Raw genomic sequence first — 22002 nt, forward strand, 5'->3', positions numbered from 1 at the left:
GACATTTAACTCCCTCCTCAAATGCCCTGTTCTCCTGCCTTCCCCATCTCTTGTCACAAGTGACCTGGCCACCTACTTTTTTGAGAAAATTGAAACCATCAGGCGTGACCTCCTTAAAATCTCTGCTGCTCCTCTCCAGGCCTCCAATTCCTGCTCCTTCTCAACTCTCACCTCAACTCTCCCATTTCTCCCAGCAGTATCTCAATAGATCTCCTGCCTTCTCTCAAATTCCAACCCCTTCACCTGTGCCTCTGACCCCACACCTTTGCACCTTATCAAAGCACTTGTCCCCTCCCTTACTGTCATCTGTCTCCAGTTCCTCTCCTCCAGTTGTATCCATGACCCCCCTCGCCAATCTGGCTTCTACCCTTCTCTCCACAGAATATGCCCTCTCAGAAGTCACCAATGATCTCCTCCTTGCTAAATCCAACACCTTCTTCTCCCTCCTAATCTTCCATGATTTCTCAGCTGCCTTTGACACTATCAACCACCCCCTTCTCCTGCATTATCTAACCTTGGCTTCACTGACACTGACCTCTCCTGGTTCTCCTCCTACCTCTGGCCATTCATTCTCAGTGTCTTTCACAAGCACCTCCTCTGCCTCCTACCTTCTAACTGTGGGAGTCACTCAAGATTCAGTTTTGGGTCCCCTTCAATTCTCTATCCTCAACTCATCTTCCATTCAACCCACATATTCAGTCCACCATTAAATCCTGTCAGTTCAACCTTCACAACACTGCTAAAATCCACCTTTTCTTCATCCAAACTACCACGTTAATCCAAGCACTTATCCTAGCCTGCCTTGATTACTGTATCAGCCTCCTTGCTGACCTCCCTGCCACCTGCTTCACCCCACTCCAGGCCATACTTCACTCTGCTGCCCAGATCATTTTTCTACAAAAATGGTCAGTTCATGTTTCCCCACTCCTCAAGAACCTCCAGTGGTTGCCCATCCACCTCCACATCAAACAGAAACTCTTTACCATCTGCTTTAAAACACTCAATCACCTTTTCCCCTCCTGCCATACATTGCTGCTTTCCTACTACAACCCAGCCCACACCACTTTACTTCTTTAGTGCCCACCTACTCACTGTACCTCGATCTTGTGTATCTCACCACCAACCTCTGGCCTTGAACAACCTCCCTCTTTTTGTCTGACAGATACTCTCTCCCCACCTTCAAAGCCTTTCTGATAGTATGTCTTCCCCAAGAGGCCTTCCCTGACTAAGCCCTAATTTCCTTTTCTCCCACTCCCTTCTGTGTCGCCCTTACACATGAATTTTTCTCTCTTTAATCACTCCTGTCTTACCTCATATTCATAATTTACTCATTTTTATTTATGTTTCCTCCTTTATAGACTCTAAGCCCGCCGTGGAAAGGGAATGTGTATGCCAACTCTGTTGTATTGTGCTCTCCCAAGTGTGCTCATAAATACAATTGACTGATTGATCTTTAACTGTTCACTCTCCAAAGGCTTTTTCCTCACTGCTTTCAAATGGGCTCATGTCTCCCCTATCCTAACAAAAGCCCACCCTTGACCCCACGGCTCCCTCCAGTTGTCACCAAATCTTGTCTGTTCAACCTTCACAACTTCACTAAAATCCTCCCTTTCTTCTCCATCTGAACTGCTACCCTGTTAACCCTAGGATTTATCACATTCAATCATATTTATTGAGCACTTACTGTGTGCAGAGCACTGTACTAAGCACTGTACATCCTACCTTGATTACTGCATCCATAATTTATTTTAATGTTTATCTCTCCATCTAGACTGTAAGCTCCTCGTGGGCAGGGAACGTGTCTACCAACTCTGTTGTATTTTCCCAAGCACTTTGAACAGGACTCTGCACATGGTAAGCATTCAATAAATACCACTTAATGATCGTCTGACTTGTTTTCATAGAAGAATGGATAAGGCGGCCCAAGATAAAGATTTTGCTAGGATGCAGAACTAACTGATGGTATGCATGTGGCCTACTGCTGGACATCTTTCTACCCAAATCGCACAAACCCCCTCGATCCTAAATGCACCAGAGTCCTGTGCAGAAGGCTGCAGAGACTAACAGGTCCATGGACTATTGCACAGCAATAAATGTGCTCTTCACTTGCAAAGGTTCAGCGTGGTTCAGTTAGGGGTGGTGCTTAGCGTGTGTTGGGGCTTGCCAGGGCTGAGCTCCAGTGCCCCTGTACTTGGCAGTTCACAATCCCGCCACCTCTGGAGCCTTGCGCCGCTGCTGCTCACCTGAGCCCTAGCACCTCCGTAACAATAATAATAATGGCATTTGTTAAGTGCTTACTATGTGCAAAGCACTGTTCTAAGCGCTGGGAAGGTTACAAGGTGATCAGGTTGTCCCTCGGGGGGCTCACAGTCTTAATCCCCATTTTACAGATGAGGTAATTGAGGCACAGAGAAGTTAAGTGACTTGCCCAAAGTCACACAGCTGACAATTGGCAGAGCTGGGGTTTGAACTCATGGCCTCTGACTCCAAAGCCCGGGCTCTTTCCACTGAGCCACGCTGCTTCTCTACTTACAAAGCAGCATGGCCCAATAGATAAAGCATGGGCCTGGGAATCAGAAGGACCTGGGTTCTAATCCTGGTTCTGTCACTTTTCTGCTGTGTGAACTTGGGAAAATCACTTCACTTCTCTGTGCCTCAGTTACCTCATCTGTAAAATGCGGGTTAAGACCTTGAGCCCTATGAGGGACTGGGGCTATATCCAACTCAATTACCTTGGATCTTCCCCAGTGTTTAGTACAGTGCCTGGCACATAGTAAACACTCAAGAAATACTGTACTATGATTACTATTAATAGTAATAATAATAATAAATTATGCACTGGTTAAGATCAGAGAATGCTGAAGGAGCAGAGAAAAGATGTTCTCTGTCTCCAGCATTCTGGGTGGGCAGGCTGAAAGTGTGACTTGGGAAAGCTTGGTTTCGTGGAAACAGTAGAGGCCTGGGAGTTGGAGGACCTGGGTTCTAATCTCGGCTCTGCCTCGAGATGTTGGATAAGTCACTTAACTGCTTTATGCCTCAGTTTCCTCATCTGTAAAACGGGGATTAACCACTAGTTCTTGCTCCTAAATTAGACTGAGCCTGAAGAGAGGCAGGGATTGGGTCTGATCTGAATATCTTGTCTCTACCCCAGCGCTTAGTACAATGCTTGATACATAGAAAGCACTTAACAAATCCCACACTAACAGTAATTGTTATTGCTCTTCCAGTCTCTGACCACAGTGCTGAATCCTTCGAACTTCTTCTCCATGCCCAGGGAGGTGGGCAAGGGGACCAGTGGGGTGGGGGCAATCCTTTCTGGTGCTTGTTTACCCTGCTATGTCTTGGGATGTCCCAGTCCTGCTCCAATCTCTGCTCTCACACTGTCTCTCTCCTCTGCCATCTCTACACAGGAACTGCAGGCTGAGCAGCAGCAGCCTATCAATGGCTTCCGTAGATATTCTGTATATTGAAATAACAAGGCGGTGGAACAGCATGGGACTCGACCACCGAGACTCAGGTAATCCATCTGCTTCACATTCCTGCCTCCTCATGCTTTTTGCTCAGCCAAAGCAGTGCTGGGTGAAGAACCTACCCATTTTCTCCATAAGTGTGCATCCAGCTCAGACAGCCAGAACTTATAAGGACAAGCCATTTGGGCTTGCTAGCGTCCTAGAAATTTGATTTCCGAAGAACCACCTGTTTTTTTTTCCTGCTTCTGACATCACCAGTAGAAATCCAGATTTGCAATTAGATTATGACCATCAATTCTGATGATATTACACAGAGCTGCAGAGCTGGTGTCCAGCTCAGGTCCTCCCTGTTCTGGAGGGGAAGGCAGCAAAATCCTTCCAGGCCTGTGAAGTGAGTGGGATTGATTGGAGACCCACAGAAAGCGGGTACATTGAGAAGGTACTTTTCTAAGTAGCCTTTCTGATAGCTTTTCCAGGGCTAGGTTTCTTTCTGCTCTTGTACTCCCCAGGTTCAGAGTGTTCTGATGAAGAAGAGCTCATCCTGCATCCCTCAGGCAAAGTGTGAAGTTTTGTAACCTTGTACTATCTCAAACAGTTGCTCATTATGTGATAGAAACTCCCTATAGGGCTTTGTCCCCCTTAATGGAATGTCAGTGGATCGGAAGGGGTCTGAATCTATGGGGTCTGTTTCATGGCCAATCTGGGCCACCCACTTGGTGGTTTGGGGTGAAATAAAAATCCCAGCTATTTTTGACATAGTTCCATTTTCAAATTTGAAACACTGTAAGAGGATGGTGGATTTTTTTATAGTATTTAGGTAATGATAATAATGATGGCATTTATTAAGCGCTTACTATATGCAAAGCACTGTTCTAGGCACTGGGGAGGTTACAAGGTGATCAGGTTGTCCCACGGGGGGCTCGCAGTCTTAATCCCCATTTTACAGATGAGGTAACGGAGGCACAGAGAAGTGACTTGCCCAAAGTCACACAGCTGAAAATTGCCAGTGCTGGGATTTGAAACCATGACCCGACTCCAAAGCCTGTGTTCTTTCCACTGAACCATGCTGCTTCTCATCAAGTGCTTACTATATGCCAGGCACTGTACTAAACACTGGGGTAGAAACAAGCTAATCATGATGGACACAGTCCATGTCCCACATGGGGCTCATAGCCAATCCCCATTTTACAGATGAGGTAACAGAGGCACAGAGAAGTGAATCCACTTGTCCAAGGGCACATGGCAGATGTGGCAGAGGTGGCATTAGAACCCAGGTCCTTCTGTCTCCCAAGCACAAGACCCTATCCACTAGACCATGCGACTTCTCTAGGGATGGTCTTAACAGGGAAAGTGTTTATCCCCAAGAGGAAATATCAGTGGTAGCAGAAATGTTTCAAAGTAGGAACAAGGGTTTCAACAGTTGTGGCTACAGGGAGATTTTATTGTGGGTGGATTAGAACAGAAAAGGTTTCCAAACACTCTCAGTGGGGACATTTGGGCACGGGGGGCAGAATTGGCTGGGACAGGGCTGAAGAGGAAAGGGAACTGTGTGTGCTACTGGCAATGGAAAGAAATCCCATAACTCTGGACTCCCAAGGTGCAAATCTCTCTCGTCATTACGGGCTGGAATGTAGTGCTGACCTCACTGCTTAGAAGCTGTGTAGCCTAGTGGAAACAGCAAGGTCCTGGGAGGCAGAGGACCTGCGTTCTAAGCCCAATTCTGCCACTTAACTGTTGTGTGCCCTTGTGCAAGTCACTTCACTTCTCTGTGCCTTAGTTCCCTCATCTGCAAAATGGGGATTCAATGTCTCTTCTCCCTCCTACTTGAAAGACTATCAGTCCTATGTGGGACTGCTGTCTTGTATTTACCCCAGTGTTAGTACATAGTAAGTGCTTAACAAATACTGCAATTATTGCCCCAATTATTGACTCGCTGACACAGAGGCACTGGGGCTGTTGATGTGACTTCTCCCCTCTCCTCCCTGTGTAGACTAGGCCTTACCCCTACTATTCCCTCGGTTTCCACGAGGAAAGAAGGCAGGGGCTGCTCTAGCCAAGAATCATGGTTGAGTTCAGCTGTTAACTCGGCTAATTGGCTCTGAAGGAAAATGATTACCAGATGCACCCTTTTGTCAAGAGCAAAATTCATTGAATGGTGCAATTCGCTGGATCAACAAGGTGAGTGCTTCTATCAGAGTGCTGCAGTTGGCAGCTAAGTTACAGCTTCTTTGTTGGCAATAGAGAGAGAGAGAGGTTTAAATTCAGCTCTTGTCAGGGTAAGTATTCAGATTAATTATCATTTTAAGGCCTAAGAGTTCTCGTGTTGCAAACTGGTTCTTAAAAATTTTTGCTGATGTGTCAGCAAGGCAGAAATAAAGCATTCAACTCCAAAGTTGAGTACCCAGGAAAACAGGCTTGGGCTGCACTTTGCGGGGAGAGGCAGAGAATTATTAAATACTGAAATTGATCGGTAGTAACAGTAGGAAGCCATTTTTCATGTTTATTTCCTCAAACAAACATTACCATCTGGCCCATTGTTAATTCTGGATTAGCTTTTCATGTTTTGTTTGAATCTTAAATGGCCGTGAATAAGCAGAATCTGCATAGTCTGTTTTTGAAACGGTGCCTGCGGTAATCTTCTTTCGGTCTGTGTTGCCTTTGGTTTCGCTGACCAAGCCCAGTAACTGAGAAGAAATCTTTATTTTTAGCCCATTGTAATGAGCGGAATCATGAGGTATGCTTCCTGGGCAGCTCTCCCACCACTCTCGTTGCCGGACACGGAACACGAAGGGCCTCGTTTAGCTGAGAAGGCTGGAAACAGCCCAGGGGGAGGCTATACCACCCAGGAGCCAATGAAGTGATCACCGTGGGTTTGGATGGCCAGTTGATGACCCAGTGGAAATTAGTTGCTGGATAGCGTCCCCATCACGGGAAATTTTTCAGCCTCCTCCTTCTCTGAGGAGAATCAACAGAATAGGCACATTTCCTCCTGATTAAGACCTCATTTCCTCTTGCACCTCCAACCTCACAATTGGATTTTCACCATTTATTCACCCCTTCCTCAGCACTTATGTATATATCCATAATGTATTTATTTACATTAATAATAATAATGATGGTATTTATTAAGCACTTAGTACGTGAAAAGCACAGTTCTAAGCACTAGGGAGGTTACAAGGTGATCAGATTGTCCCACAGGGGGGCTCACAGTCTTAATCCCCATTTTACAGATGAGGTAACTGAGGCACAGAGAAGTTAAGTGACTTGCTCAAAGTCACACAGCTGACAATTGGCGGAGCTGGGATTTGAACCCGTGACGTCTGACTCCAAAGCCCGAGCTCTTTCCACTAAGCCACGCTGCTTCTCAAAGTGTCTCCCCCTCTAGACTTAAGCTTGCTGTGGGCAGGGAATGTGTCTACCAACTCTGTTGTATTGTACGCTCCTAAATGCTGAGAACAGTGCTCTGCATAGAGTAAGTGCTCGAGAAATGCGATTGACTGACTGAATAGGCCATTTAGCCTAAGCTCTCATTGTTCCCTTGGAGTGATTGGGCTGGGGTAGCCCACCAGAGTCCCTGTTTACTGCTGACTTCTTGACAGTGGGCCTTTAACCCACGACAAGTGAAAACATGTTTGTGTTCCAGCAGATTCAGGACAAAAGTGTCTCTGGCAGTAGGTAGTTAGAAGGGAGTTGGGGTCCACTTCCTCTGAGGACAGAAGGAGAGGAAATGGGCTGACAGAAGCAGAAGGGATCAAGGTGAGACACAGTAAATGCTCAGTAAATGCCATTGATTGATTAGGGAGTGGGGAAAACTTTTCATTGTCATGGGAGTGAGTCACTGGACCAATCGATGATATTTGAGTGCTTACTGTGTGCAGAGCACCGTACTAAAGTTGGGACAGTACCATATTGTTGGAAGACATAATCCCTTCTTTCAAGGAGCTTACCATCTAGAGCATATCACCAAACAAGGTTATGGAATTAGCTTAGTTTGAGATTCTTTAAGGAAATCTCTCTCAGGATTGGTGAAATGAGCGTGGTTCCTTCATGAATACTAGAACCAGTACCATGGGTACAGAAAACCAGCTGGTGCTTGGCTTGTTCTTTTAGGTTTGACAATGCTAGTGTTTGCTTTCCTGAGGAAGGAAGAGAGGAATCTTTTTGCCCTCTCAGTTGCTCATGCGACAGGGTTGATTACTGTTGACTAGGTCCCTGGAAGTGTCATTTTAGGCCTGTATTTACTGGCTGTTCTTGCAGCCCATCGAAAGGTGTCTCCATTGGTCTGGTTTGGGGACAAAATTCCACCTGTTCTCTTAAAGAATTGAAGGTCTCTGGGTTAGAGAAAGTGGGGAGATAACCCAGATGACTGCTGGAAGACCTTTCCAGCCTTGGAGTTGGGTGGCTTTATGATTACTGGAAATTACAGGAGAGGAACTTCTCTGCCCTGGATGGTTTGCCATTTATCTGCCCTGAGAAAGGGACTGGGACAAATGATCTTTTGATATTATTTCCAGCTTTGGCATTTAACAATGAGATCCCTTGAAGGTCATGAAGGATATAAAGGGTTTTAAATGCAGGAAATGCTTTGTACCCTTCCTGTTTGCATCAGATCATGCTTATGAGGATTCTTGGCTTGCTCCAGTCTACAGTGCAAACTCACTGTGGGCAGAGACTGTCTACCAACTCTGTTACATTATACTCTCCCAACTGCTTAGTCAGTGCTCTGCACGCAGGAAGCCCTCAATTATTACCATGGATTGATTGATTGATTCACCAGCATTTAATTCATATTAAAGATAAATGGGAGCAGAACAGACAAGGCTGTCAATGTGGTGAATGGGCTTTGTTCTTTGTGAAAATCCCTTTTTGGAGTGGATATTCTCTCCACACACCAACCTCCCACCAACCCGCAGTGTAAAGAACTTATTTCTGTCTCCTTGATATCCACTATAATATACTGAATGGCCACAGGAAGGGTTCACCTCCGGGATACACCACAAATGGTTATGAGTGCTAATGAGATTCACTGCTTTCTGGATGTAGGCACAGAACTTACGTCAACCATAATGGGACCTGTGTGTGCTTCCTGAGCTAAATAGGCCTCTTACATTCAGGGCCTTTATAAATGAAGATAAACCTGCAGGAGGAGACAGTTACCTAATTGAAACTGCGTCTGCCTTATGCAAAGGAGAAAGTAGGTTTAAAAGACAAATCAAAGCCCCACACGTGTGAAATTAAGTCCCATGCAACCTTCACATTCTTTTTTTGCCAGCAAAGTTGTCACTTTATTAACAAATGTAAAGGGTGACATTTTACTTTTCAGATGTCAATTTTCCAGGATAAATTAAAATCAAAATTAGTCCACTGTTAACTGAACTAGGGGTTTAAAGCTCCCTAACTGCATTCAGGCAAATACCGAAAACAAATCTAACAAAGTGTAGGTGCATCTAGCACATGTTTGGGTCACTTGTTGAGCATCTCCAACTCTTAAGGCTTTCCTGGAGTCACTTGTCTATGCAGAGTAGAGCCTGCCTTCTCTGGACTGTGGAACCACAGTGGCAAACCAAATGAGACAATAGCCACAGCCATAAGCAGTGATTTTTTTCACCTCTTGGGGAAAGATTAGGCTGTGTTATACTCAGCACAGACAGCCCCATTCTCTCCCAGCCTCAAGGAAGGAAAAATGATCTCAGATGCCAAAGATCATTTGTTTGGGAACAGCCAAGCATGCCAGAAGATGCAAACACCAATCTGACCCAGTGTGGAGTCAGCCTGGGCTGCTTAGTGAAATTTGAAGCATTTTTTCTACCTACCTCTTTCATTAGCTCTTCTCATCTATGAAACAGACATAGCTGCACTGTGACATACCAGGATGAAATCTGCACAGACTGTATCTCAGCAGGCATGGAAAAATTCAGAATCTCCCTTCCAAACCCCAATTTAAAAACAAAACAAAAGTACCCAGTTATTTGCTGCAGAGATTTGAGGGTGGGGCAGCCTTTTTACATAGACACAAGACATTGCTGTCTGCATAGGTGTGGTTGTGTGGTCACAAGTCCACGATTGATCCTGGCTCAGGCAGCAGCAGCTGACATGTATCTAAGTGTCTGCTTCAGTTTGGGGTTCCTTGGGAGTTGACTAATACATCAGCCCCCTCACTGATCTCCCTGCCTCCTGTCTCTCCCTTCTCTTTTGCCCAGATCATTTTTCTTTAGAAGCATTCAATCCATGTTTCCCTACTCCTCAAGAACCTCCAGTGGTTGCCCACCCATCTCTGCATCAAACAGAAACTCCTTACCATTGGCTTTAAAGGACTTAATGAGCTCTCCCCATCCTACCTTACCTCACTGACCTTCTTCTGTAACTCAACCTGCCAGCTTAACTCTTGTAACGCCACTCACTGTATCTCGATCTCATCCATCTCACCCCTAATCCCTAGGCCACATCGATCTCTCTGGCCTGGAAATCCCTTCCCCTTCATTTGACAGTCCACCATTCTCCCCACCCTCAAAGCCCTACTAAAATCACATCCCCAAGAGGCTTTCCCTGACTAAGCCCTCATTTCTTCAATTCCCTCTTGCTTCGGTGTCACGTGGGCATTTAGACCTCTGTCCTTTAAGCATTTGATATTCGCCCCATCCTCAGCACTTATGTAAGTATCTGTGAATTTATTTTAATGTCTGTGTCGCCATCTAGACCCGAAGCTCACTGTGGGCAGGGAACGTGTCAACTGATTCTGTTGTACTCTCCTAACTGCTGTGTACATCACTCTGACCACAGTAAGCGCTCAATAAATATCACTGATTGATAGATTAAGTTGAAGCCAACCGGAATGGGAAGATGCACAGACCATTCATGCTTTAGCCCTCCTTTGAGGTCCTTGCTGGGCTCCTGGTTTGTCACGTTCCTGATGGCTGCCATAGATGAGACTCAGAGCCTCTCAGAGCTCGAATGGGCTGGGTGAGGCCTTCCACTCTCCTTCCCCCCATCCAACTCTGGCCACACGCTGACCTGCAGCCCATTCATTTGATCCAAGCTTAAGAGCAAGTTAATGGGTCCATCATAAGGGAGGTGGCATCCAGGCCACAGACGAAAGCTGGCATGAACTTTTAGTAAAGCAATATTGCCTAGTGGATAGAACAGGGGCCTGGGACTCAGAAGGACCTGGGTTCTAATCCCAGCTCTGTCTCTTATCTACCTTGGGCAAATCCCTTAACTTCCCTGTGCCTCAGCTCTCCTGTTTATTCTCCTACTTAGACTGTGAGCCCCATCTGAGACAGGGACGATGTCCAACCTGATTATCTTGGATCTACCCCAGTGCTTAGAGTAGTGCCTGGCATATAGTAGGAGCATAAGAAGCAGGGTGGTGTAGTGGATAGAGTGTGAGTCTGGGAATCAGAAGGACCTGAGTTCTAATCCCAGCTCTGACACTTGTCTGCTGTGTGACCTTGGGCAGGTCACTTAACTTCTCTGGGCCTCAGTTACCTCATCTGTAAAATGGGGATTAAGACTGTGAGCTCCATGTGGGACAGGGACTTCGCCGAACCTGATGACCTTGTATCTACTCCAGAGAAGCAGCATGGCTCAGTGGAAAGAGCACAGGCTTAGGAGCCAGGGGTCATGGGTTCTAATCCCAGCCTCGCCACTTGTCAGCTGTGTGACTTTGGGCAAGTCACTTCTCTGTGCCTCAGTTACCTCATCTGTAAAATGGGGATTAAGACTGTGAGCCCCACGTGGGACAACCTGAATACCTTGTATCCCCCCCAGCACTTAGAACAGTGCTTGACACATAGTAAATGCTTAACAAATGCCATCATCATCATAAGCACTTTACCAAATACCACAATTATTATTATAATTATTATTATGAACTCTCTGCTGTCCCCATGTGCTTGAGGGAAAGTCCATCAGTCAGGTCCCAGAGCCAAAGGGAAAATGGCAGATCCAAGGGCAGTGGCCCCGTGGAGAAGCTGGACCTCCATAAGCTGATGGGTGCTCGGCCGGGGCCTTTCTCCGCTTCATGCCGCTCTGTTTGGGGGATCGGCTTCCAGATGCTGCATTTAAGTAGTGCAGACTCAGGGGGATGCCAGATTCTGTTTACAGCTTTTTCCCTGATTTATTGCCACCCTGTAGCCTGATCACTTCACTTTTATGTGTTTTATTCCTCTGAAAAGGAACCATATGGACATGTGTTTTGGTTACTGACATTAAAACAGTGAAAGTTATTTTTGTTCTGAATGCCTAGTGAAGCCATACACGTACATATATTAGAGCCACAGCCGCTGCCTTTAAAATATGTAGAACCAGCACATAAATAGACCGACTTCATGTAATGTATTGTAGTATGTCTGGCATAAGTGACATTTTCAAGCCTTGAGATGATCTTGCAATCAGGTGCGCTGTTATTTATGATTGCCCTTGGCTCGTAGCATAGTCTCCTTATACATTATTTTTAATACAAGAAACCTGACAAACCCCAGCTCCCTCCTTCTTCCCCTTTCCTTCTTTCTCCCTCTCTGCATAGGCTCTTACCTTCTGCTCCCTCTAAAGGGTAGGCTGCCTTTTATGTAATTACTTTTTCCCCATGGTGAGAAATGGTAATGAGAGGTTGGAGTTTGAGAGCCGGTTAGTCTCTTTGTCAAACACGCTTATGATTCATGTCGACACACGTTTTTGTAAGTCATTTCCGACTCTAAACTTAGATGGGGGTCTTACCATCGGGGGGTCTTTCCAGACTCGGGACAAACACCTGCCAAGTTTTGCTAAGCCATCAAAAGATCTTATAGACTTGTGTGTTAGAAACTACAGTATGGTGCCTGCAATGATTTCAGCAGAACAGAATTACAGATGTTTCCTCCTTTTTCTTTTTTTTTTTGCACAAGAAATTTCAAGAACGTAGAAAAGTAACGTGGCTTAGTGCCTAGACCGTAGACCTGGGAGTCAAAGTCCAGGGTTCCAGTCCAGGCTCTGCCATTTGTCTGCTGTGTGACCTTGGGAAAGTCATTTAACTTTTCTACGCCTTTTACCTCATCTGTAAAGTGGGGATTAAGACCATAGAGCCTCATGGGGAACATGGACTGTGTCCAAGTTGATTAGCTTGTATTAACCCCAGCACTTAGTACCATGCCTGGCACATAATAATCACTTAACAAATACCACAATTAACAAGTAATTGAGAGCTTACTGTGTGCAGAGTGCTATACTAAGAAAGAACAGTGTAATGTTCTCTGCCCATAAAGGGCTTGCAGTCTAGAGGGGGAGATGGATATTAATATAAAGAAATTATTGCTGTGTACATAAGTGCTGTGGGGCTGAGGGTGGGATGATTAAATTGCACAAATCCAAGTGCAAGAGTGGTGGCACAAGAGAGAAGGAGTAGGGGAAATGAGGGTTTAGTTGGGGAAGGTCTCTTAAAGGTGATGTGATTTGAATAAATGTGTCAAATATGAAGGGGGTGGGAGTTGTAAGACATGGGTGAGGAATTGGTGGGGAGATAGACAAGATGAAGGTACAGTGAATAGGTTGGGGTTAGAGAAGTCTAGTGAATGTGCTGAGTTGTAGCAGGAGATCAGTGAGGGTAAGGTAAGAGGGTGCAAAGTGATTGAGTGCTTTAAAGTCAATAGTAAGAAGTTTGATGCAGAGGTGGGTGGGCAACCACAGGAGGTTCTTGAGGAGTGGGGAAACATGGACTGAGGGTTTTTGTAGAAAAATGATCCAGGTGCAGAGTGAAGTATGGACTGGAGTAGGGAGGACAGAAGGCAGGGAGGTCAGCAAGGAGGTTGATGCAGTAGTTAAGGTGGAATAGGATAAATGCTTGGATTAAAGTGGTAGTAGTTTCGATGGAGAGGAAAGGGTGGATTTTAGCAATATTGTGGACAGAATGAACACATTGAATATGTGGGTTGATTGAGAGATGAGTTGAAGATAATGACAAGATTAGGGGCTTGTGAAACAGAGAGGATGGTAGATATATAAAGCTCACTCTTACAAGTTATTGTGCTATTCAAGCCCTGTCACAGAAGAAATGGAGGATTTTAATGTTGTCTTTGATGTCTGAATGTTCGGTCAATGATATTTGAGTGCTTACTGTGTATTAAGCACTGTAGCAGCATGGCTCAGTGGAGAAGCAGCGTGGCTCAGTGGAAGAGCACGGGCTTTGAAGTCAGAGGTCATGGGTTCAAATCCCAGCTCTGCCAACTGTCAGCTGTGTGACTTTGGGCAAGTCACTTAAGTTCTCTGGGCCTCAGTTACTTCATCTGTAAAATGGGGATTAAGACTGTGAGCCCCCTATGGGACAACCTGATCACCTTGTAACCTCCCTAATGCTTAGAACAGTGCTTTGCACATAGTAAGCACTTAACAAATACCATTATTATTATTACTATTATTATTATTATTATTATGCGCTTGGGAGAGTACAATAAAGTAGAAACAATCCCTGCCCTCAAGGAGCTAACTATCTAGGGGAAGAGAGACACTAAAATAAATGATAGGTAGGAGACTTTCCTAACATTTAACTACAGTCCAAGTAAATGCAATCCATCTTTCCAAGGACATCGTTCCAAGGAATTTCAGGTTAAGTCTGGACCTGATGTTCTTAAAGCGGACAGTCCTGCTGTGCTCACTAGCTCTTGCTTCTGATAAAGGATTAAAATAACATTAGCAAACCTTGGTTCATTGTCAGAGCCCTCCATTTATCTTCTGACAAAATCACCAAAATCTTTTGTATGTCTAAGGGGAAAAGCTAGAGAATCAAGTCATTCTTAACCTTTGTTCAATTAATTGCCTCTGAAGAAGTAAGAGGACTCCTTACTTGCCGGGACCACTCTTAAAACTGTAATTTTTGGCTCTGTTTGAGCCTTTATTTCAAAATAGTCTTCCCTAAGTACTGATAATTTAAACAGCTGTTAAAATAAATTGAGGTTTATTTTAGACAACTGTTTAGACCTTGACTAGCCTAAATGAATCTTTGTACAAGGCCACGTATCCCCCCTCAAACAATCGTATTTATTGAGCACTTATGCTTGCAGAGCACTGTACTAAGTGCTTGGGAGAGTACAATATTACAGAGTTGATAGATATGGTCCCTGCCGGTAATGATCTTACAGTCTAGTGTATCCTACAAAAACACTAAAAAAGAGTGATTTATACCCTCCTCCTCCTCTTCCTCTCCTCAAACTCTTCACCTCGACCCCATGCAATCTGGCTTCTGCCCTCTCCATCAAATGGAAACTTTCCTCTACAGTGTCATCAGTGTCCTCCTCTTTGCCAAATCTAATGGGTTCTACTCCATCTTAATCCCCCTAGACCTCTCAGTTGCTGTTGGCCCTAAGGACCACCCCTTTGTTCTGAAAATATTATCTAACTTTGGTTTCACTGACACTGTATTCTATTACTCTCCTATTGCTGACTGCTCCATCTCAGTCTCTGACCGCTCCCCTGCCTTCCACCCACTAACTGTGAGAGCCCCTCAAAACTCAATTTTGGGTCCCCTTCTATCTTTCTTCTACACCCACTCCCTTGAGGAACTCATTCACTTCCATGGCTTCAACAACCATCTTTATGTGGATGATTCCCAAATCTACCTCTCCAGCCTGACTTTTCTCCCTCTCTGCAGCCTCACATTTCCTCTTGCCTTCAAAACATCTCTACTTGGGTGTCAGTCAATCACATTTATTGAGCACTTACTGTGTGCAGAGCACTGTACTAAGCTCTTGGGAGAGTACAGTATAGCAGTAAACAGATCCATTCCCTGCCAACTGATGTCACTTCAAATCTAACATGTCCAAATCAGAGCCTTTCATCTCCCCCCACCCCACCAAACCCTGTCCTCCCCTGACTTTTTCCATCATTGTAAACATTATCACAACTCTCCTCATCTCACAAGCCCACCACCTTCCTGTTATCCTTGACTCATCTCTCTCATTCAACCCACATCTTTAGTCTTTCATTAAATCCTGTTGGTTCTGCCATCTCAACATTTCTAGACTCTACCCCTTCCACTCCATCAAAACTGCTACAACGTTGGTCCAAGCACTTGTCATATCCCACCTTCACTCCTGCATCAGGCTCCTCGCAGACTTCCTGGATTTTAGTCTTTCACCTCTCCAATCCATACTTCACTCTATTCACTCTTCACTCAGTCATTTTTTTAATTGTCTTGTGCACATCTCCCCTCTCCTCAGTCAGTTGTATTTATTAAGTTCTTACTGTGTGCAGAGCACTATACTAAGTACTTGGGAGACCACAATATAATAAACACATTCCCTGCCCACAGCGAGTTTACAGTCCAGAGGGGGAGGCAGACATTAATATAAATAAATAAATTACAGATATGTACATAAGTGCTGTGGGGCTGGGAGGGCAGATGAATAAAGGGAGCAAGTCAGGCCAATGCAGAAGGGAGTGGGAGAAGAGAAAAGGAGGGCTCAGTCAAGGGAGGCTTTTTGGAAGAGATGTGCCTTCAGTAAGGCTTTTTAAGGCAGGGGAGGGTCCTTGTCTGTCAGATATGAGGAGGGAGGGCATTCCAGGCCAGAGGGAGGATGGGGGCGAGTGGTCAGTAGCGAGATAGATGAGATCCAGGTACAGTGAGTAGGTTGGTTCAGTGAGCACTGGAGCAGACGCAAGATAATCAGGATGGATAGTCAGGGAAGGCTTCCTAAGGAGATATGATTTTTCAATAGGGCTTTGAGAATGGGGAGAATGATGGTCCGTTGACTTTGAAGGGGGAATGAGTTCTAGGTGCGAGACAGAGTGTGAGTGCTCTGCACAGTAAGTACAACTGATTGCTCAGCACAGTGCTTGGCACATAGTAAGGGCTTAACAAATACCACTAATTATTTTTATTTTAATAAATCCATTAGGTAGCCAATATGAAAGAACTATGATGGACAGTACCTACCCATTTCATCTAACACATTTCTCTCCATGGGAAACAGCTTGGCCCACTGGTAAGAGCGAGGGCCTGGGAATCAGAGGACCTAGGTTCTAATCATTCATTCAGTCATATTTATTGAGCACTTACTGTGTGCAGAGCACTGTACTAAGCACTTGGGAAGTACAAGTTGGAAACATATAGAGACAGTCCCTACCCAACAGCAGGCTCACAGTCTAGAAGACAATGATAGTATTTGTTAAGCACTTACTATGTGCAAAGCACTGTTCTAAGCACTGGGGGGATACAAGATGATCAGGTTGTCCCACGTGGGGCTCACAGTCTTAATCCCCATTTTACAGATGAGGGAACTGAGGCACAGAGAAGTTAAGTGACTTGCCCAAAGTCACACAGCTGACAATTAGCAGAGCTGGGACTTGAACACGTGACCTCTGACTCCAAAGCCTGGGCTCTTTCCACTGAGCCACAGTTTACCCCATGTCGGCTGTGAAACCCTGGGCAAGCCACCCTTAACTTCTCTGTGCTGCAGTTCCCTCAGCTGCAAAATGGGGATTCAATACTCTCCTCCCTCCTACTTAGACTGTGAGCCTCATTCATTCATTAATCATATTTATTGAGCGCTTTCTGTATGCAGAGCACTGTACTAAGCTCTTGGAAAGTACAATTCAAGCCTCATGTGGAAGCTGATTATCTTGCCTCTAGCCCAGTACTTAGTATAGTGCTTGGCATATAAGTGTTTAACAAACGCCGCAATTATCATTTTTATCGTCTCGTCATCTCCCCTCCCTGTTCTCCCTCCCTTCTGTGTCACCTATGCACCTGCATCCGTATCACCTCAGCACTTGGTATTCACCACACTCCCATCCTCAGAGCACTTAGGTACATACCCTTCTATAACTTCTTTCATTGTCTTTCTCCCCTACAAGATTGTAAGCTTCTTGGGGGCAGGGATTGTATCAGGCAAATCTCTTATACAGTCCCAAGTGCTTAGTACAGTGTTTTACACATATTAAGTGCTCAATAAATATCGCTGGTGGCTTGACTATTGCATAAGGTCAACCCCCATGCTGAATCTGGAATCTCAGGCAAATTTTCACGCTCACTTGCCAATGCAGACACCCTAGAGTGCCTTAGCATATTTATGACACAGTCCTTCACTAACCCTAGAGAAGAGAAACAGCATGGTCTAAAGGAAAGAGCACAGGCCTGGGACTCGGAACTTGGGTTCAAATTCCATCTTTGCCGCTTGCCTGCTGTGGGAGCTTGCACAAATCACTTCACTTCTCAGAGCCTCAGTTACCTCATCTGTAAAATGGGGATTAAGACTGTGAGCCTCATGTGAGCTCCGAACTGTGTTCAACCTGATTAGCTCGTGATCTGTCCCAGTGCTTAGTACATAGTAAGGATTTAACAAATACCATTAAAAAAACCCAAAACACTTGAAGTATGCCCCCAACTCCAGCACCAAGATGTTTTATCTCCATGATTGCTAGGTCATTTCTGAGGATTGAATATGGTTTCCACCCTTAGTGATGCCACTGCTGGCATCCGTCAGCCCCCCTAAAGTGAATGCTTATTTCACTGTGGCCACAGAACACGGGGAGCATCAATCAACTTCTGGCAAATGGTGGAGCCGGTGTTACTGAACCAAACAAAAAGCAGTGTTATGGGGAGCAGAGGTGGGGGGCACCCATTGCAGCTGCAACCTGAGATCTGGCTGACTGGCCTTCCCTAAGCCCTCCTTTCCTCTTCTCCCACTCTCTTCTGCATCACCCTTGTACTTAGATTTGCACTGTTTATTCACCCCTCCCTCAGCTCCACACCATTTAGGTGCATATCCATAATTCATTTATATTAATGTCTGTCTCCCCCTCTAGACTATAAGCTCGTTGTGGGCAGAGAACATGCCAACTTTGTTATATTGTACTCTCCCAAGCTCTTAGTACAGTTCTCAGTCAGTGCTCAATAAATATGATTGAAGGACTGATTGTTCCAAGCTCCCTCCCTCCTGTCACAGCATGGGCACAAAGTGGGTAGAAAGCGCGCATACTTTCCCTTGCTCAGTAAGACAAAATGAATAATTCTATTTATAATATCTATAATTCTATTTATTTATTTTGATGGTATTGACACTTGTCTACTTGTTTTGTTGTCTGTCTCTCCCTTCTAGACTGTGAGCCCGTTGTTGGGTAGGGACTGTCTCTATCTGTTGCCAAATTGTATTTTCCGAGTGCTTAGTACAGTGCCCTGCACACAGTAAGCACTCAAATAAAATTGAAGGAATAATAATAATGATGATGATGATAGTGGTATTTGTTAAGTGCTTACTATGTTCCAGGCACTGTACTAGGCACTGGGGTAGATAGAAGGCAATTGAATTGGACACGTCCCTTTCCCAAATGGGGCTCAGTCTTAATCCCCATTTTTCCAGATAAGGTAACTGTGTCATAGAAAAATGAAGTGATTTGCCCAAGGTCACAGAGCAGACAAGTAAGTAAGGCTCCTAACTCCCTGCTCCCTGGTTCTCCACCCAACTGATGATGGCAGGGGTAGATGTCACTGCAGTTCTGGGCACCTTTCCAGGAAATGATGGTTGGTCCTCAGTATCTTGTCTGTGCTCCTTGTTGAGGTCTGAGCCCAGTACTACTGAGCTACTTGGCTCTGGGTCACTATTGTTGAGCCCTTTCATTGCAAATGCCTATTCATTCATTCAGTTGTATTTATTGAGCACTTACTGCAGGCAGAGCACTGTACTAAGGGCTTGGGAGAGTACAATATAACAATAAACAGACATGTTCCCTGCCAACAACGAGCTCACAGACGAGAGGGAGAGTCTGCCACCAATATAAATAAATAATTTACAGCCACGTTCATAACTGCTGTGAGGCTGGGAAGGGGATGAATAAAGGGAGCAAGTCAGGGTGACGCTGAAGGGAGAAGAGGAAAGGGGGACTTAGTCAGGGAAGGTCTCTTGGAGGAGATGTGCCTTCAATAAGGCTTTGAAGTGGGGGAGAGTAATTGTTGCATTTGGGGAGGGAGGGTGTTCCAGGCCAGAGACAGGACATGGGTGAGGAGTTGGCTGCGAGATAGATTAGATCAAGGTACAGTGAGAAGGTTAGCATTAGAGGAGTGAAGTGCACAGGGTGGGTCATAGTAAGATAGTAGTAAGGTGAGATAGGAGGTGGCAAGGTGATTGAGTGCTTTAAAGCCAATGGTAGGAGTTTTTGTTTGATGCGGAGGTGGATGGGCAACCATTAGAGTTTCTGAAAGAGTGGGAAAACATGTTCTGAGTGTTTTTGTAGAAAAATGATCTGGCAGAAGAGTGAAGAATGAACTGGAGGCTGGGAGGTAAGCAAGGAGACTGATACAGTAATCCAGGCGGGAGAGGATAAGTGACTGTATTAATACAGCTGCAGTTTGGATGGAGAGGAAAGGGTGGATTTTAGTGATGTTGTGAGGTGGAACTGACAGGATTTAGTGATGGATTGAATATGTGGATTGAATGAGAGGAGTCAAGGATCATTGTGGTCAGTGAATGTGTCTGTTTGTATATTGTATTCTCCCAAGTGCTTATACAGTGATCTACACACAGTAAGCACTCAATAAATACAACTGAATGAAAGGATAGCACTAAGACTTGTGAGACAGGAAGGATGATGGTGCTGTGATGGGAAAGTCAGGAGGAGGACAGGATTTAGATGGGAAGATAAGGAGTTCTGTTTTGGACATCTTAAGCTTGAGGTGATGGGAGGACATCCAAGTAGAGATGTCCTGAAGGCAGGAGGAAGTGCAAAACTGCAGAGAGGGAGAGAGATCAGGAGATGTAGATTTGGATGTTATCTGCATAGAGGTGGTAGTTGAAGCCATGGGAGTGAATGAGTTCTCCAAGGGAGTGAGTGTAGATGGAGAATAGAAGGGGACTCAGAACTGAACCTTGAGGGACCCCCACAGTTAGGGGTTGGGAGGCAGAGGGGCCCCTGAAGGAGACTGAGAATGAGCAGGGAGATAAGAGGAGGATCGTAGAGAACAGTTTCAGCAAAGCCAAAATGGATAACTTTTCCAAGAGAAAGTGGAGGTCGACATTGTCAAAGGCAACAAGGAGGCTGAGGAAGATTAGGATGGAGTATAGACCATTGGATTAGGCAAGACCTTTGAGAGGGTGGTTTCTGTGGAGTGAAGGGGATGGAAGCCACATTGCAGGGGGTCAAGGAGAGAATTAGAGGAGAGGAATTTGAGACAGTGGGTCTAGAAAACTTGCTCAGGGAGTTTGGAGAGGTTTGCCTAGCAGCAACCATCTTTAATCATGGTTTTCTGCCATCTGAGCACCCTTCCTCCCTTCACTCCCTCTGCGCAGGTCCACCTCCCCTCTCCCCCCCCTCCCCCCCCCCCCCCCCACACACACAATGCCTACTAAAGCAGGATCCCTAACTAGGCTTCTTCAAGGAGACAGAGGGTGTGTCCTGGATGACCCATTTGTAATGACACTAAGGATGGCAGCTCAGCTGGGCATGCACACAGCAAAAGGAGTATTTTTTTGCAGTAATAAAATTACCTTTTCCAAAGAAAGCAATTTGCATGTTAATGTTTTGGGTAATTCTAATGCCCCTCAGGGCTGCAATTTCTCACTGACAGTGACAAAAATAAACTGCGGCATAAAAGAAAATTTCTCTTCCCTCTAATTTGTGCAATAAAATGACATTTTTAATGCAAATCAGGTTGAAACCTACAGCTCTCCTTTATTTCTGACACAGATCTGCCTCCCATCTATGCTCTCAGTGACAGGTTTTCCTTGCAAGAGCTTGACATACAGGGTCTCTCCTTGAAGAAAAGAGATTTCCCTGCTAGCAATTGGGGGCCCTACCCCACCCTCAGATGTTTCTGTATCCCCTTCAAGGCACTCCATCAGCTCTCACCGTTCCTACCTAATCTGTCTCATCTCCCACTGTAACACAGTGCACACACTTCCTTATGATATTTGTTAAGCGCTTACTATGGGTCAAACACCATTCTAAGCATTGGGTTAGATACAGAGAAGCAGCGTGGTTCAGTGGAAAGAGCCCAGGTTTTGGAGTCAGAGGTTATGGGTTCAAATCCTAGCTCTGCCTATTGTCAGCTGTATGACTTTGGGCAAATCACTTAACTTCTCTGGGCCTCAGTTACCTCATCTGTAAAATGGGGATTAAGACTGTGAGCCCCACATGGGACAACCTGATCACCTTGTAACCTCCCCAGCACTTAGAACAGTGCTTTGCACATAGTAAGTGCTTAATAAATGCCATTATTATTATTATTATAAGTTAATAAGTTTTGCTCCTTTAATGCCAACCTACTCACTGTATCTCCATCTCTTCTCTCTTGCCATTGACCCTTTGTCCATGTCCTCCCGCTGGGCTGTAACTCCCTCCATACTCATACGCACAGACCTTCAAAGTCCTGCTAAAAGTACACCTTCTCCAAGTAGCCTTCCTTGACTAAACTTTTTTCTCCCCACTCTATTCTCCTTCCTACGTCACTAATATATTTGGATCTGCACCTCTTAAGCATGTTGAAACTCGCCTCTACCACCAACTCCTCAGCACTTATGGACATATCCTTATTCTCTACTATGTCCCCTATCTGCAATTTATTTTACCATCA

General features: G+C 45.2%; 1 protein-coding gene across 1 annotated transcript in view; it reads left to right on the forward strand.

Annotated features, from left to right (window-relative positions):
• Positions 1 to 22002, forward strand: part of TTLL11 (tubulin tyrosine ligase like 11) — a 202771-nt gene that overhangs the window by 166306 nt on the left and 14463 nt on the right. The window contains exon 9 of the mRNA XM_038745662.1: positions 3411 to 3517. Within this exon, the coding sequence (XP_038601590.1) occupies positions 3411 to 3517 (107 nt within the window). The remainder of the gene's footprint in view (positions 1 to 3410; positions 3518 to 22002) is intronic.

Source organism: Tachyglossus aculeatus, chromosome 4 (genome assembly GCF_015852505.1).
Source record: "Tachyglossus aculeatus isolate mTacAcu1 chromosome 4, mTacAcu1.pri, whole genome shotgun sequence".
In the NCBI taxonomy this organism is placed as follows: Eukaryota; Metazoa; Chordata; class Mammalia; order Monotremata; family Tachyglossidae; genus Tachyglossus; species Tachyglossus aculeatus.